The sequence below is a fragment of the Strix aluco genome, chromosome 3, assembly GCF_031877795.1.
Source record: "Strix aluco isolate bStrAlu1 chromosome 3, bStrAlu1.hap1, whole genome shotgun sequence".
NCBI lineage: Eukaryota > Metazoa > Chordata > Aves > Strigiformes > Strigidae > Strix > Strix aluco.
The window spans coordinates 103,964,428-103,983,097 of record NC_133933.1 but is presented as its reverse complement, the minus strand read 5'-3'; the positions used below and the strand labels follow the sequence as shown (position 1 = coordinate 103,983,097).

Sequence of the window (18,670 nt, the reverse complement as noted above, 5' to 3'; positions counted from 1 at the left end):
TTGTTATATATACTAATTATCTTAATTATCTTCACACCCAGACATGGTATTAGGGACTTCTGGAAAAGAAGTGAAGTTCCCATGAAAAAAACCTTAATATTACCATGAGTAAGAAGAGAGTTTTATAAACACTAGATGTCAAATGAAGTTTTGGCAATATAGTCATCATACATCAGTGTTAGAAGTTTCATATGTGAACACATTTATCTAGCAAAAATCTGGTGTGCTTTGTGATATCTGTAAAAGTACTTACATACCCTGGTAATCTGCAGATAACCTATCTACTTAAGTATGTCAATTATTTTAGACAACATGACAAATTCACTGGAAACACTTGAGAATGCAGACTCTTAGGTCTGAAAACTAGCAAACCAAAAAAGCACTGTCTTGCATCATGCTGGGACATGAATTAAAATGTGGTCTTACATTATATCCATTTTTTAATTTATATATAAAGCTATGCATCTACAGTCTCTAGTACCTATGTCAGTAACTGAGCTAAAGTTTTACAGCTTACACACAAAAATTTCTATTTCTTCCAAAATCAGTATTTAAAGCAAGGTGACAAGGAGTAGCCTAAGATAGGGTTCTCTTTTACCCAATCTGAAATAATATTGCCAGTGTATCAGAAAAAGAAAAAAGACAAAAAGACAAAAATAATTCTTTGCCAGTAAAAGCAGTAACAAATTGTTCTCTTTCAGAAAGAGGGTTTTTTTTTTCTGTCTCTCTGCTACCCACCAGTCTGTTTCTCAATAAATGACACAGAAATAGCCAATCTAAAACTAGAACTAAACTTCTTTAATTTCTAAGAAATAATTTCATTTTATTATCATTACTGAATAATCCTCTATACGCTGTATAATTTTTCTTTTGATATTTCATTAAACGTTGCTCCAGTGAATTTTCCTTGGTCAAAAATAACCAGCTGAAGATTTAATTCTCTCTTGCTGACTTGACATAAAGTTCCTCTCATCTGATAGTAGATGGTCTATCAGCTTGGAAACCAGTGATCAGTGAGCAAATTGTGCGCAGTCATGCTATGTTTGCCATGATGTACACTTCTTGCAGAAGAATAATTCATATGTGAGAGTATTTACCTTATGCTACTTACTCCTTACCTAGGTAACAAGATTATGATCTCAGAAGGTAGATGGAAACATATCTTTGCTATATTTGTTACCCATTCTAGATCTATCCTGTAGGAACAAAACTATGATTTCATACCTAGGACAAGTGATGCAAGAATTGCCTCACCCCCATCTTTTTTTAAGAATGTATGAGTGACAGCACTGTGCATTGCTACATTTCTTGAAATATGAGAGGGAGGACATGGTTTCCTCCCAGTTTGTACACATCATTGGCTTAGTTCTGCTCCTACGAAGGTCAACAGTACTTTGATAAATCTCGCCCTAACTAATGGTTTGCTTTATATTTCTCATGAAGAATAGGTCCAATTTGAAAGTTTTACTAGATCTGATTCACTGTGTAGTTAGAGCAAAATTTAATTTTTACTGTTCACTACCCCTTTTAGTCCTTAAGCAGCAACACAGGTAAGTGGAAGCGAGCTAGATTCTATTTCTTATTATAAACCACCAATGGACTTGTTTCCTGAACTCCCCTCAGTTTCCAAAAGCTGGGTCCTCTGAAAATGTTGAATTCGCACTGATGATAATGAAGACAGATTTTAGTCCAAAAATCTCAATTAATACAAACAGCAGAGGAAGAAACAATGCTGTTGTAATTGCAAACAAAACCTCAAATACCCTTCAGTGTAGGTGGAGCACATCTCTGCAATCACACAATCTGTACCGTTAACATGAAGTCATCCTCCTGATTAGAATTGTCTGTTAATGTAGGCTAAATTCCTGCCTGCTCTCAAACTTATTTTATTAAAGTGGTGTTATGAATTATATTTTTTTGTGGTTTTTTTTTTTTTTTTCCAAATAGGAATAATAAAAGAAGAATAGAGAGAAATACAAGAATTTTGGTGGCTTCAAAAGCAAGAGAAATGACCAACATTCCCACTGGCAAGTGGCTAGGACTGGTCTGTATTCCACACTGCTGCTACCACATACTATCTCTCTCTTGCTAATCGTTTTTGTCTCTGTGTTTTTGAGTACAGTTGGAAATACTGAAAAAATGAACTGAAAAGCAGAATTACATCACTAGTAAGAGAATTTCGGAGGGGTGGAATAAGGTTTTGAGGTTTGACATGTTTTGGCTTTTCTCTTCAGTTGGAATACAGGAAGATATTGAGAAAAACAAGAATAAAGATAACTGCTTTTATGCTTTTTCTCTATTCAAGTGTTCACATACTTGATTTCACTTTTCAGAATTAGTTGGATAGTTCATCCAGAAATGATTTAAAGCAAATACTTTGGTTGCAAACAGCTATTTATTTGTAGCAAAGAAGTTGACAATAGTGGAAAACTATAATTTGAATTTTGAAATATTTCTGCTAGTATACTTGAAATGAAACTAATGATCAGGATGGAAAATATAGACTATAGGAAATTTGGTATGAAGCAGAAATGAAAGAGTATATAAGTGAAAGACACATTTTCTAATATCTGAACAGCTTAATTAGGGCCTGGTCTTTCATCACTGAATCATTTTTATTCAACTACCTTTTCAAGAGATTTTTCTGAACCTTAAGTACTAAACAATTTATGTACTTTTCCTGTAATAATCTTCTGTATATCATTGACTGCAGAAAACAGAGATTTAATGAAAGCATCAAGTACTACTAAATTCCAGATTAAACACAGAACATGAACAAGTTTTTGACCCTATTATTCCTGGTTTTGTGTGGATCTGAGATTATGGGTGACAATTACACTTGAATATGAAAATTAAAATGGCCTTAATCAAAAAGGAAGGTTGAATAAGAAGTGATATTTTGTTACAAAGACACACATTCAGTTACTTCAACAAGACCTGGTAGAGGTAGAAATCTTTCAAGATATATATATATATATTTTTCAAGATATTAACAACTATTCACAGCATCAATTTCAGTGCAGTACACATTATCTAAATTAATAATTTTCTGCCTTCCATTGTTCAGACTTCTCTTTAAAGAATTCAGTTGAAAAACAGAACAAGTATAATCTTTAGATTTAGTTTGGCATCAGTCTAAATACTAGTATCCTTCCAAGTATAAAGGCTTTTCTTGTCTTTCATGGAAGAAAAAAAATTCTGCTAGGTCAGGTGAAAATCCCTATTCTGTAGTTAGACAATTAGTTCTGTTTCTTTTTGTGAAAAATATTGAGAGCTTTCTTCCAATCTCCTGAAATGTCTCAGGACTGAGTGACAGATCAAATTTCCTTTTACTTTATGCATCAACAAGGTCCTCATTTCATTACAGCAATATAAAACACAGTTTGATGTCCTGGCTACTCACTGAACTGACAGCACAGGTCCCATTTTCCTTAGAAATTTTGTATTTTCTTGTCGATCCATCTAATGGATGTATCACTGTATCTTTTTTTTCCTATCTTACTTAAAAGGGAAGTAAACACACAAATCACCTGGAGATGATTCATATGACAACAATTGCTCTGAAAGCAGAATAGCAACTGTCAGGTTTGAGAGAAACAAAACACAAAAGAGGGAGAATGCTAAATAAAAAAAAAAGAATCACCATATTAATGGTCTGAGCCCCATGTGAAAGACAGAACAAGAAAAGAAAAGCTCACTCTTCACAATGGATTCTGTAGCACCGGTGAGTTTGTATGAGTTATTTGCTTGAAGTCATGGGTGTATGAAGTATAAAACGATATAAACAAATATTTAGTGCTGTGATAATTTTTTTTAGTTTTATTTGAATCTTTAAAATAGTAAAAGATGCACTGCAATATTAAAAGATTTTTTATATACATATTGTTTATTTTTCTGACTTGTCAGCTATATTATGTATCTGCACTTATATAAAAGAAAAGTAATGAACAAAACGAGGGTATTGGATTTGTCTGTGGCAGGGTTTTTGTAGTGGGGGAGGGGGCTACAGAGATGCTCCTGTGAGAAGATGCTAGACGCTCCCTGGCTCCAAATCAGACCCACCTCTGGCCAAGACCCAGTCAATTAGTGATGGTGGCTGTGTCTCTGTGATAACATATTTAAGAAGGGGAATCTGGGAGGAGGAGTTTTTGTTGTGAGGAACATACCTGTGCAAACACTGAGGTCAGCTGAAGAAAGGAGGAGGCAGAAGGCAGGTGCGCCAGAGCAGAGACTCCCCTGCAGCTTGTGGGGAGAGGGCAGGCTGTGTCCCTGCAGCCCATGGAGGTCACTGGTGGAGCAGATGCCCACCTGCAGCCCATGGAGGACCCCACGCCAGAGCAGGTGGATGCCCAAAGAAGGTCGGGACTCTGAGGGAAGCCCACACTGGAGCAGTTTGGTGCTGGGAGGACTGCAGCCCATGGGATGGACCCACGCTGGAGCAGTTCAGGAAGAATCACAGAATCACAGAATCATCTAGGTCGGAAAAGACCTTGAAGATCATCTAGTCCAACCATTAACCTAACACTGATAGTTCTCAACTTCACATATCCCTAAGCGCTATGTCAACCTTACTCTTAAATACCTCCAGGGATGGGGACTCCACCACTGCCCTGGGCAGCCCATTCCAACGCCTAACAACCTGTTCTGTAAAGAAATGCTTCCTAATGTCCAGTCTAAACCTTCCCTGGTGCAACTTGAGGCCATTCCCTCTTGCACTATAGCTTGTTACTTGGTTAAAGAGACTCATCCCCAGCTCTCTGCAACCTCCTTTCAGGTAGCTGTAGAGGGCAATGAGGTCTCCCCTCAGCCTCCTCTTCTCCAGACTAAACAACCCCAGTTCCCTCAGCCGCTCCTCGTACGACATGTGCTCCAGACCCTTCACCAGCTTCGTTGCCCTTCTCTGGACACGCTCGAGTAATTCAATGTCCTTTTTGTAGTGAGGGGCCCAAAACTGAACACAGTAATCGAGGTGTGGCCTCACCAGTGCCGAGTACAGGGGTAAGATCACTTCCCTGTCCCTGCTGGCCACGCTATTTCTGATACAAGCCAGGATACCATTGGCCTTCTTGGTCACCTGGGCACACTGCTGGCTCATGTTCAGCCGGCTGTCAATCAACACCCCCAGGTCCCTCTCTGACTGGCAGCTCTCCAGCCACTCCTCCCCAAGCCTGTAGCGCTGCTGGGGGTTGTTGTGGCCCAAGTGCAGCAGCTGGCATTTGGCCTTATTGAAACTCATGCAGTTAAATAGTTGCATCCTGTGGAATGGACTCGCATTGGAGAAGTTCATGGAGGACTGTCTAGCAGGGAAAGAGTGTGAGGATTCCTCCCCCTGAGGAGGAAGGAGCAGCAGAGACAACATGTGGGAGGAGGTAGAGAAGATCTGGAGCAACGTTGAGCCTGGGAAGAAGGGAGGGGTGGGGGGAAGCTGTTTTTAATAAGTGGTTGTATTTCTCACTGTCCTACTCTGATTTGATTGGTACATTAGTGCTGGTGGTGATGTTCAAATTAAATTGATGTTCTTAAGTGTATAAAGTTGCTTAAGTCATATCCTGTTTTTAGAAACAAAGAGGAAAAGTACAAAACCAGTTCTACTTCAAATGGTTATTTCATCCAAAATTTATTTCAGTGCCCTCTAAGAAAGTTTTTAGTAGAGACATTCACTCTGAAGTGTGATGTATACAAAGCAAGCTAGTTCTTTGTTGTTCAAATCACCTGTGAATTCTGTTTTAATATATCATAGAGATTAAAATACTGTACAAGATTTCAGCTGAACAAATAGATTTAATTTCAAGAGCAGTGTCTCCATCCAATGAGAAAGGCAAACCAAAGAATATCAAGAATCTGGAATTTAACTTACAGTATTCATTAATATTAGCTTAAGTCTCTTCCCCAGAAACACATACTCTGAAGCAGGGTGCCAGCCTTTCAAAGGGTAAAAGCCTGGATTATATCCTTCCTTTTCCCCAAAAATGGCAGCTAAACATCCAAGAGGAAGCTATCAGGAGTTAGGAAGCTCACCTGAAGTCAGACCATATTTCTGAATGAGATAATTATTGCCCATCAGCTGAGCCTTTGTGCAGGGAAGAGGCTTTATTACTCTGCATCCTCTGAAGACACAGTGCCTTGCAGTTTGCAACTCAACATCATGGAAGCCATTCAGAAGAATCAACCTGCTTGTCGTGTTTGACAACCCTACCAGTTCCTAGCGGTTAGCAGGACATGCTTCCAGTATCTTATATTTTTATAGTTTTTATTATCTAACAAACCAGTAGAGGGAAAATTGAAATATAATTGTGTACTTAAACAGATTTTGTTTTAAAACTTTCTAAATTTATGACTCAGTCTAGCATCAGAGTAAACTGTAATTAAATTTACTTAGTATTATACTTACATAATTATAGTTACATAAGAAATATCCCATCCACTCCCATCCACTTTTATTTATAGACAGATCTATCTTTATTCAATAGTCATATCATTAGAAAACTATTAAACATCATCTGCTGTTCAGAAGACATTATATTGATTTCTGTCCCTCACTGAAAAAAGTTTGTTATTCCAGGTGTCCTGGTTTCGACCAGGATGGAGTTACCTTTCCCTGGGTTGAGATGAAGCACAGCTAGAGGGCGGGTCCCGATCAGTCATTGTCGTATTTCATACCATGTGATGTCATGCCCAGGCATACAGGTGGGCGAGGGCTCTCTCTGGCGCACGCTTTCGGGTTCCGGTCCGGTCGCGTGTTGCTGTGGGGGCGGTCGCCGCGCTCGGTAAGCCACTGCTGCATTTTACCCATTTCTTTTGGACTCACTATTGTTACTGTTGTTCTCTTGTTATATTTAGTAAATTCTTTCTTTTTATTCAACCTACAAATTTTCTTCTTTTTGTCCCTCCCCTATTTCACCGGGGAGGGGGGAGGTGAACGTCTGGCCACGTGGCGTCTGGCTGCCAGCTGAGTTCAAACCTCAGCACCAGGTGACATCAGCTCCAACTTCACTGCACCTACCAGTCATCAGTAACTAAGTAACTTGGAAAATTTCTTCCTTAATTAACTGTTGTTTTTTTTTTTTTTTTTCCTGAACATGCAATTTCAATGTAATTGGGATTTGATAAAACTGGAAATTTTTTATCTTGAATGTGAACTGTCATACAATTAAATAACTACACTCAGCATTTTGGCTCTAAATTTGTTCATGTTATTTCATTTCCATTAAATTTAGATTAATTTACCTGTTGATAGATCAGAAGGAAAAGAAATACCCAAACCCAGATATAACCAAATAAGAACTTAATTTCTAGAAAGAACAACTGGAAAAAAAATCATTATATCTATAAATTTGAACTGACTTGGGTTCCTTCATCTTGAACATACAATAGTGGTTTTGGGAGTTGATGAGGTAGTAACTCAAACCAAAGTAACTAACTTTTGTAATTCACATGAAGAGAAAATGATTACTGAAAATCCAAGGTTTTCCAGAAAAATTTTCATGACAGTAACTGAATGTGTAAGTTACACTTGTTTGGGTGTTTTGACCCTAAACCCATACAGGAACTGACTCTCTGAGAGCTAGGTATTGACATGCAAATGACAAAGTTTCCCATCAAGCCTCTAAATTGTGACTTTTGTTTTTCAGCAACAAGATCATTTCAGACTTCTGTTTGCTTCTTTGTTCTTTTTTTTAAATAACCTACTCTTTTCACACATTTGATGAATCCAATATAAAACATTCAACTGATAAATGGTGAAATCTTTACGAACAAGCCCTGGGTGTTTTCATGCAAGTTTTAAACTGAACAGCTACAAAAGCTGAAAAATGGAAAAGTCTGTAATAAATAGTCTTCTGAGTGTTTTTGCTCGTCTGCCTTAGTTGGAATTCACATACCATGAAAGTAAAAAAATGGCACTACAGGACAGGAAAAAGTATCAACAAACACAAGGCACTGCATCACCTTCTGTGGCAGGTGCATCTGCCCAATGAAAGCAGAGCTTCTTGGCTGCTGAAGTGTAGCAGCTCCTGATTGCCTGTTCTCAGGGCCTTGTGGTAGTTGGGGCCTTTGGCCAATGGGAGTCGCTATTGACTACAGGTCAGATTCGGCCTGGGTATCAATGGAGTCCCCTGGGGGAGCCATTTGGAGCTTGTCCCCTGGAGCAGCATGCTGTGGTCGAAGACTCTCCCCTTGGGTCAGGATGCTGCCCAAGGAAACTCCTCAAGGTGCCTTGGGTTGGGATGCTGCCCTGAGCAGGTCCTCGAGGTTGAGAGCCCTCACTTATCAGGTGAGTGATAAAGCGTTTTGGGTTGCCATTAAACCCTAGGGAGTGGGGCTTTGTTCAGCGTTTTGGGTTGCTGTTAAACCCTAAAAAGTTGTTCTGTTCTCCTCTCACAGACATTCGAACCTGTAATTTACGGAGAGCTAGTTAACTGTGTTAATAATTAATTTTTTTTTTTTTTGGTGGTTGGTTGTTTATTTGAGAGTCTCCATAACAACTGGAATTGTTGGCAGGATGTCGATAGAGGACTTATTACAGAAATATAGTTGTACCCCTTCGCCCCCAGATGTACAATGGGCGAAGGAGAGGTTGTTTGATCCGGTGGAAGTTGCGAGAATGTTGGAACAAAGCCGGGGAAGTTGGTGGATAAATGGAAGTGAAGGAAAAATGTGCGCCATATTAGGTGCCTGCTTGATTCTGGCGCAGGATTATTTTGTAGCAGTGGAGAGAGATGCCTTAGAGGAGCGGTTGGAAATTGATCGTTTAAAGACAGAATTATTACGAGAAAGAGAAAGAAAGTCATTATTAGAAAAAAAAATTGAAGTTATGCTGGCACGAGCAAAAAAGCCCCCTAGTGTTGCTCAGATTTGAAAGTTAATTACCAGTGTAGATCTTGAGGAGTGGGATGGAGATATTTGGGGAGAGTCTGATGAAAGTGGCTCGGAGGAAATAAAGGAATTGGAGGAAAGACATGTGCGACCTCTCATTAAAACAGAAAGGCATACAGGTCCACAAGGTGGGAACCCCCGAACCACCGTCCGTACAACCGCCTGGATGGGATGCGAGCTTAGTGAGCTTCAGGTTAAATATTTGCCTAAACCGGGTGAAACTGAAACCGAGTATTTGTGGAGAGTTTCTTTAACGGGGGTGGGAGGGGGGATTGAATTCTGTTGAGTGATGATGAGGTGGAAAGTTTCTGGGGTCCTGGAGTGTTTTTAAGTGACGGACCAGCGGGTAACCAGTCGGTAACATCTCGAGTGGCTTACTGGGCTGGGGGTGTGGACCCTAAGGAGAGGGGAGAACCTGTTACCATTAAGATGAAGGGACTGTCAGAGCTGGCAGAGGGAGTACAAAAGGCGGCTTGTATTCAGGCGATGTATGAGAGGGGGCGGTGCAGAATTCCGCTTGCCGTGCCCATGCATCCCAGCCACCTTAGAGCTCTCATCAGAGGGCTCCCGGATGCCTTAAAGATCCATGTCCAGTCCCTCAGAGAAAGGGTGCAAAGAGCTATTGAATGCAACCAGCGAAACCCCCCCACCCCTCGCCTGCACACGTTAACGTGGGCAGAAGTGTTACATGATCTGGTTACTTATGGGCGAGAGATGGGCTGGACTGACCCGGGTGGGGGCGAAGGTGGAAGCTGGAGAGTTAGGCACGTCAGTTGGAAACTCCCCCTTAAGCAGCCTCCTCCTAGAGAGTTTAATCCGCCCCAGGATAAATCAGGTCGATTTTATGATTCAGGAAGGAATCATCTTTGGCAGAGGGCATTGGCACTGGGGGTAGCCCAGGCAATATTACATGAGCAATCTACTGGTAACATCTCGAAGTTGGTGCAATAGCTGGAGGGCAGAACTCGAGAACAAAGGAAAAATATTAGGGTTTGATGTTTTGGCAGGTAAACAGTGGTGTTTACCACACGGCAGTGTGGAGTTTTGGAGTTAGGGGGCACGGAAGTTAACCTGTGTCGCTCAATATCCACTGCCAACTGCTGCCAAGCAGGGTATTTTTGAGGTGATTCATGATACTGAAAAAAGATTATAAATCCTACACATTCCCCTTAGAATTCTCCGGTGTGGCCAGTCGTAAACCAAACAAAAGGTGGTAATTAACAGCCGATTATGGGCGGCTGAATGCCCATCCAGGCCTTTGTCAGCTGCAGGGCCTGGCTGGGCTGGGTGCAGGCCGTCAGCCAGCTCTGGGACAGGTTCGCAGCGGGTTCTTTGTTGTTTCTTTGTCAGAAGCAGAGATGGCTTTGCTCCCCCATGGGATTGCCAGCAGTTTACATTTGCATGTCTTTCGCCGACAATTGCTTGCTATGGACTGGCTCAAAAGCTCACTAAAACCACGCCCGGAGAAGGGGTTAAGAGCTCTGGAAACCCCCCCTCACACAGGACGGGGTGGGGGGAGTCGGGCAGTTTCTCACTGCCAGGAGCGGTAGTCCAGGAGTGGGCACACAAGGCATCAAGTGGGTGTTTCATACACCATATTACCCTCAAGCTAATGGCATGGTTGAGCGAATTAATGGCTTGATCAAGAGACATGCCAATGTTTCACGACCTAAGTGGGATATAAGGTTAGCACAAGCGGTTTTTATTGTTAATAACTGCTAGGGACATTATGTGAACCCAAAAATACGAGCATTTTGTCCTATGGGATTATCAGGTGATGATGCTCCTATATTTGACAATCATAAGGGCCAGGTCCCCCTGAAAATATATGCTGCTTCCTGACTACAGCTGTCACTGAAGGTGTCTACCCTCACTGCAGCTTAAAAATACTGACCATAATAAACGTTTAGGCCAAGGGTTCCCTTGAAGCAATTTATATTTCTACATGTAGTTAAAATAAGAGCAAATGTCTTTTAAAAGATTGATCTCATTCCTAAATAGAGAGTCTGTAAACCACGTGATTTTTTTTTTTTAACTGGTCAGAATTTTTTTCCAAAAATGTATACTCTTGGACACTTTCTTCAGATTTACAGAACCCTGCTCACTCAGCACTGCCCAAAAAAGCTTATCAACCAACAACAAATGAATAATTTAAAATAATGTTCTTTCAAATATAAATGCCTCTCAGGTGAAATTATACAGCAATTCTCCTATCTCTTTATAAGTACAGGTCTGATCAACTGCTCTTATTACCATATTCTGCTAAATATATAAAATTAATGTCTTTTTTGGTTATTTATAAAGCAACTGAAGCAACCACGGTATACTGATTTTGACTATCCTAATGTATACAATTCATCAAGAAAAGATAAGACATTTGACCACAGCAATCAGCAGTTTGATAGAAATGGCAAATGAAATCCTTGAAGGATCATTACTAGATGGTAGCAGGAAGCCTGCAGTTCTGCGAATAATTCCATGCCAAGCACAGAATATTGCTAGCAAATCAACTACAGAAAAGTTCCGAGAGTGTATTTTGCATTATTGAATAAGTATTTCATCTCCACTACATTGTTTTTTTCTTGTTTCACCACTCAAAACCTCTAGAAATGCTTTATCTTTTACTACTCATTAATATGACAAGCTCATTAAAGTAAATGAAGGTTAATTTAATCATAATCAGGCACTATATTGGATAGATTATTGCATTTGTCTTTTAAATAGTTTGTCTTTCATTCTATTATCTTCATCAAATAGTATTCTGAATAATTATCACATTGCTGTTATAAAGTTACAGCACTATTACATTCTTATTAAGAACTTCAGGTCACCTGTATCATTTACACAAAATACCACAAATCTAGTCAAAGAACCTTGGGCTATGCAGCAAGAAAGTAATTCCCTATAGCACTGTGTGCACTTCTAAGGTCTTTACCATTTGGATGATTACATTATCTGAGTTTTATATTTGTTAGTCAGGAGGTAAATGTCAGCTAGAATCACTGAATCTGAATTTTGTTTTACACCTTTGATTTTGTTTGATAGGCTTTTTTCCCATTGTAATTTATTACTCTTACTGAAGAAAGTATGAAGTAAAAAGGCAAGTGTATAATCAAGGCTAATAGCGAACCAAATACATTGTGATAATAAATCAGCAAGAAAAAATACTCTAGAGATGGATGAAGATATTTACTATTTAGATTTGAATACTATTAGAACAACTGTTTATTAAAACACAACACTGTACACAGACACAAAAAAATCAACATTCTCTTCCTTCATGTAAAATAAAAACTAAAACTTTGGAGAAGCAGCTGAATTTGGGGCTCTTTTGAAAGAAAAAGTTTTTTTAATCATAGTATGTAGCAGTGAGGAGAACAAAACATAATATGAAGAAAGTATGTGGCATAAAGACATCTGAATGTTATAAACAGGGGCATAGATTGTGAAAGTCATAGCTTGCAGTAATCCAGCTACTTTATCTTTTAAAACTTATTACACCAGAGAAAAACCCCCAATTCCTACATGAAGAAGCTGCAGCACAGTGGACTTTTTAGAATTATTGAATTTTTTTTTTTTTTTTAATTCTGCTGGAATATCCTTTTCTTAACTGGTCTTTTATTTTCTAAAAAGATGGAACATGTGAAAAAAACAGCTATAAGAAAAAACCTCAACAGTTTGCCTAAGGACCAGCTACAAAACTGACTTGAAGTACAAAAAAATCTCATTCAGTTCAATAGCTTTTCTGAAAGGCCCTGAGACAGAAGTTAGAACATATAATAGCTAATAACAGAAATTAAAATAGGAGCTTCATTTTTAGTTGTTTGTTTTTTTTTTTTTTTTAATACCACGAAGCCTGCATAGTAAGAGTCAATAAAAAATGGTTAAGTATATGACTTTTTCATCATTCTATGAAGAAAGATTAAAGAAGTGTTAGGCTATATTTACAGTACCTTTGGATATTGTTTAACAGGGATCAGAACTCTTTCTGACAGCTTTATGTTTTTGTTGCTGATAACATCAAGATACTTCTTTTCTTCATCTTCCTTCTTGACTTCAGAACCCTGAAATTTCTCAATTTCTGAAAAATATTAAAAAAGAGAGCAATTAGTGACGTATTTGTCATCCTCAGAAGCTTTAAACTTACACATTATAATACAGACTGCACACTGAACAGTGCTGCTGTTTGTAGTCATGTGACACGTACTGGAGGAGCGAGCACTGTCAGTGGGGAGGCCCCATGTCCTCCAGGCAATGGCAGGTGACAAGGAGGCGATCGCCGTGGAGGTCCCTCAGCATATCACACCAAACACAGCGGGAGTGGCAGAGGAGGAGGGATCGCGACAAGGGGCGAGCTTGAAGCCCCCCACGCGTAGGAACGAGTGCCGTCAGCAGGGAGCAGCCAACGGCCGGCAACAAGCAGCTGATCCCGGTGGAGGTCCCGCAGCTCTGCTGGGCACAGGGCCTGGTAGCACACCCTACCAAGAAGGGTATTACTGTATGCCCTGCTACTAGGGTCAGAAATGATACTACTTGTCACGTCCCGCTCAGAGGAGGGAGACAAGTGACCGAGATTCGCAAATCCCCAGTGGAGCAGACAACAGTGAGACAAATCTCAAAGTCCAAACATTTATTAACTACCCACAATGAACTAATTGAACACATGATAATTGGCTGACTATATATAGCAAGTTGTGGCAAGCAATACCATATGGCTTGTATTTCTTAATGGAAAAAGAAAAAGAGGGAGATAGAGGGAATTGGGAAATAGGCCATGTATGTAAGAGAACGCTATGAGAGCTCAGAAATCAAGTATAGTGGTAACAGGGTTGAGAGTGTTTGGATTAGGTTAAGGGCCAATAAAGCAGATCTTGCTGTGGGAGTCTGCTATAGACCTCCCAACCAAAGCAGAGAGGTGGATGAAGCTTTCTACAAGCAGTTGGGAGAAATCAGTCACTTGCCATTGTTCTTGTGGGAGACTTTAACCTCCCAGGTATCTGCTGGGATCACAACACAGCAGAGAGGGAACAATCCAGGAGGTTCCTGGAATGTGTGGAGGATAACTTCCTCACACAGCTGGTGAGTGAGCCGACCAGGGAAGGTGCCCTCCTGGACCTGCTTCTTGTGAACAGGGAAGAGCTGGTGGGGGAACTAAAGGTTGGAGGCCATCTAGGGTGCAGTGATCATGAGATGATTGAGTTTTTGATCCTTGGAGAAACAAAGAGAGGGGTTAGTAAAACTGCCACCTTAGACTTCTGGAGGGCAAACTTTGACCTGTTCAAAAGACTGATTAACAAAATCCCTTGGGAGGCTGCCCTGAAGGATATGGGAGTCCAGGAAGGCTGGACATACTTCAAGAGAGGAGTCTTCAAGGCACAGGAGCAGGCTGTTCCTGTGTGCTGAAAAACAAGCAGTCGGGGAAGGAGACCGGCCTGGCTAAACAGGGACCTTTGGCTGGATCTCAAGAACAAAAGGAGAATCTATTGCCTTTGGAAGAGGGGCCAGGTCTCTCATGAAGACTATAAAGATGTAGTGAAGTTATGCAGGGAGAACATTAGGAGAGCCAAAGCGCAGCTAGAGCTCCACTTGGCTACAGCTGTTAAGGATAACAAAAAATGTTTCTATAAATTCATTAACAGCAAAAAGAGGATTAGGGAAAATCTCCCTCCTTTACTGGATGCAGAGGGAAACTTGGTAACTAAGGATGAGGAAAAGGCTGAGGGGCTCAATGCCTACTTTGCCTCAGTCTTTAGCAGTGGAACTGGCTGTTCCCTGGACACCCAGCCTCATGAGCTGGGAGATGGGGAGGGGAAGCAGACTGAGGTCAGCACATGTCCTGGTTCAGCTAGGATAGGGTTAAGTTTCCCCAGCAGTGGGGGGAAGCTCTAGCCAGGTTATTCATATACCACGCTGACGTCACATACCTGGCGCCATAGCGCGGGAAGAATCGGTGAGCGCGTGGTTTTGTACAGCCCGGGGTTTTGTATGTGCAGCCGGTCCTCTCACTGCTGTATCGGTAGATATCCTGCTCTGTTCATTGTTATTACTGTTACTGTTATTGTTATTGTTGTTGTTTGTTTTGTCGCTGTTGCACTGTTGTATTAAACCTCTCCTTATCTCAGCCCCGGGGCTTTGTATTTCGCTCCCTTTGTGGGGGAGGGGTAGCGGCCGCGTGGTCTCAGACCCCGGCAGGGACTAAACCACCACAACTTTTGGCGCCCAACGTGGGGCATGAGAGGGCTGAGATAAGGACAAAAGGAGAAGGTGTGTTAGAGCAATCTGTTAGGTGTAATTTTTTTCTGGTTTTATTTGTATTGTTTGATAAGAAACATTTGCAATGCTGGCCAACTTCCTTGCGTGGTGGGGCTGGATTAATCCTTATATCCACTGTGTGTTCCCAGTGCTGATGTTTGTTCTCGGTGGAAAATGTATCAAGGGTCTTGTTTTACTGTACTGGCTGCAGACTGCTTATAATGTGCTTGTATCACTGCTAGTGGGGGTGAACTGGTACCTGTTTGCTGCCTGGGCTTTTGTTAGGGGTCTCACTCCCTCTATGGGTGAGCCAGGGGAAGAGATCCTCTCGGTTTTTGAGAGTTTCAGCTAACCCTGGAGCATCCTGGCCACTGTGTTCGCGGCACAATGCTTTCTGAATGTCTGCCTGATCTTGTTTTGGGCCATGCGGTACTTCTCCAACAATAGCACCACCCGGAAACCTGCCCTGAGGGCAGATGGTTATGAATGGCAAGGTGTGTGGGAAAAGATGGGCAAGTGCCTGAGTCAGTGGTCACCCCCAATGCTTTGGGATTTCACTCCCGAACAAATGGAGAGTCCTGATAAACTGGTGGAGTATTTGGAAAAGGTGTGCTGCCAATCTGACAAACCCCGGGAAACACAAATCCTTGTGATATGCTGGGGGCTTGCCCATGCCTACCGTGTCATCTTTAACACTGTTCACTGCTCAAGGGGGAGAAGGGGCTGCAGAATCTGAAAGTGAACCTACTGATACAGCAGCTGGGCCAGGGGAGCAGGCAGTGCCAGTACCAGTTGCCTCCATCAGCACAGCAGCTGGGCCAGAGGGACAAGCAGTACCAATATCAGTCGCCCCGATATGGAAAACCAAATATACCAAAAAATCCCCTCGCAGTGTACAGGGTAATGATGAACCAGGCCCATCACGAGAGCAGGAGGAAGAGCCAGAGGTAACCATCCGATCTGTATCCCTGAGTGATTTGTGAGATATGCGGAAGGATTTCAGCCACCTTCCAGGCGAGCAAATTTGCACCTGGCTGCTCTGGTGCTGGGATAGTGGAGCTGCTGGTTTGGAATTGGAGGGGAGAGAGGCCAAGCAGCTGGGACCTTTAGCCAAGCAGGCTGGTATTGACAAGGCAATAGGGAAACAGGCTCAAACCCTCAGCCTTTGGAGGCGACTCCTGCTCGCTGTGAGGGAGAGGTACCCTACAAGGATGATGCTCTATGTCGGTTAGGCAAGTGGACCGACATGGAGAAAGGCATTCAAAACCTCAGGGAAATGGCTGTGTTTGACATGATCTATGGTGATCTGAATGATGAACAGTCACCAATGGATCCAGATCAGGCCCCTTGCACACAGTTGATGTGGCGGAAGTTCCTGCAAAGTGGACCAGAGGGACATTCCAAAGCATTAGCAGTAGCATACTGGTGGCGAGACACCCAGACTCAGACAGTGGACGAAGTGATTATCCAGCTCCAGCAATATGAGGGAAGTCTCCCTTCCTCCCAACATGCTTTGGTTTCAGCTGTAGAGGAACTGTCTCAGAGGCTCCAGAAAATGGAAGAAGACATGTCCTATGTTCCACCTGCACGAGCCGATGTCTCAGCTATTAGAAGCAGGCGTTTCCCCACCCAAGAGAAGGGCAGTGGAAGGTACACACCACGGGGCACCCTGTGGTTCTTCCTCCGCGACCATGGGGAAAACATGACAAGGTGGCATGGACAGTCCACTTCCGCCCTAGCTGCATGAGTACAGCAGCTGAAAGGGAAGACCACCATGAAAGGGGAGTCTTCCAAGAGAGATGCAGCTCCAGTGCCCAGTTGGAAATCCCCCAGACAGAATAGAATGGCCAACAGTATGCTTGACCCTCTTGAGGGGACCAGGAAGCCATTCTTGCAGGAGTCACTCTTAGATCAAATGAGTGATGGTGAGCAGGATTAGAGGGGCCCTGCCTCCAGCCAGGTGGAGGAAAGGGATAATCGGATTTACTGGAAGGTGTGGATCCGATGGCCTGGCACATCAGACCCACAAGAATATAAGGCCTTGGTAGACACTGGCGCACAGTGCACCCTGATGCCATTAAGCCACAGTGGGGTCGAATCCATCTGTGTCTCTGGAGTGACAGGAAGATCCCAACAGCTGACCCTATTAGAGGCTGAAGTAAGCTTAACTGGGAAGGACTGGCATAAGCACCCCATTGTGACTGGCCCAGATGCCCCATGCATCCTAGGTATAGACTACCTCAGGAGAGGGTACTTTAAAGACCCAAAAGGGTACCGGTGGGCCTTTGGTATAGCTGCCCTGGAGGAGGTTGAGCAATTTTCCACCTTACCCGGCCTCTCAGAGGACCCCTCGATGGTGGGGTTGCTTAAGGTTGAAGAGCAGCGAGTGCCAATTGCTACCAAGACGGTGCACTGGTGGCAGTACCGTACTAACCGAGATTCCCTGGTCCCCACCCATCAGCTGATCCGTCGACTAGAAAGCCAGAAGGTGATCAGCAAGACTCATTCACCATTCAACAGCCCTATATGGCCAGTGAGAAAACCTAATGGCAAATGGAGACTAACTGTGGACTACCGTGGCCTGAATGGAGTTATGCCAGCGATGAGTGCTGCAGTGCCGGACATGCTAGAGCTCCAGTATGAGCTGGTGTCGAAGGCAGCCAAGTGGTATGCCACAAATTACATTGCTAACGCATTCTTCTCCATCCCAATAGCACTAGCGTGCAGGCCACAGTTTGCATTCACTTGGAGGGGTATCCAGTACACCTGGAATTGATTGCCCCAGGGGTGGAAACACAGCTCCACCATTTGCCATAGACTGGTCCATACTGCACTGGAGAAAGGTGGGGCTCCAGAGCACCTGCAGTTCATTGATGATATCATTGTATGGGGGGACACAGCTGAGGAAGTCTTTGAGAAAGGAAAGAAGATAATGGAAATCCTCCTGAAGGCTGGTTTTGCCATCAAGTGACAGAAAGTTAAGGGGCCTGGAAGGGAGATTCAGTTCCTAGGAATAAAATGGCAAGATGGGCGTTGCCACATCCCAATGGAGGTGATAAACAAGATAACAGCCATGGCCCCACCAACCACTAAAAAGGAGACTTAGTCCTTCCTGGGTGCTGTGGGGTTCTGGAGAATGCACATCCCAAACTACAGCCTGATTGTGAGCCCTCTCTACCACGTAACCTGCAAGAAGAACGATTTTAAATGGGGCCCAGAGCAACAACAAGCCTTTGAACAAATTAAGCAGGAGATTACCCAGGCAGTGGCTCTCGGGCCAGTCTGGACAGGACAGGAGATTAAGAACGTGCTCTACACCGCAGCCGGGGAGAATGGCCCTTCCTGGAGCCTTTGGCAGAGAGCACATGGGGAATCCCGAGACTGACCTCTAGGCTTTTGGAGCGGGGATACAAAGGCTCTGAAGTTAACTATACACTGACTGAGAAGGAGATACTGGCAGTGTACGACGGAATTCGAGCTGCCTCAGAAGTCGTTGGCACTGAAGCACAGCTCCTCCTGGCACCCCGACTGCCGGTGCTGGGAT

The 18,670-nt window shown here is 42.7% G+C and overlaps 1 protein-coding gene across 5 annotated transcripts in view; it reads right to left on the bottom strand.

Moving 5' to 3' along the window:
- The window catches only part of KHDRBS2 (KH RNA binding domain containing, signal transduction associated 2), a 439,781-nt gene that overhangs the window by 329,651 nt on the left and 91,460 nt on the right, over positions 1–18,670 (bottom strand). For all 5 annotated transcript variants that reach the window (XR_012622653.1, XR_012622655.1, XR_012622654.1 and 2 more), the window contains exon 2: positions 12,828–12,955. Coding sequence is in view for 2 of the 5 variants with exons in the window: in XM_074819841.1 (XP_074675942.1) it covers positions 12,828–12,955 (128 nt within the window). In the remaining 3 variants the exon portion in view is untranslated. The remainder of the gene's footprint in view (positions 1–12,827; positions 12,956–18,670) is intronic.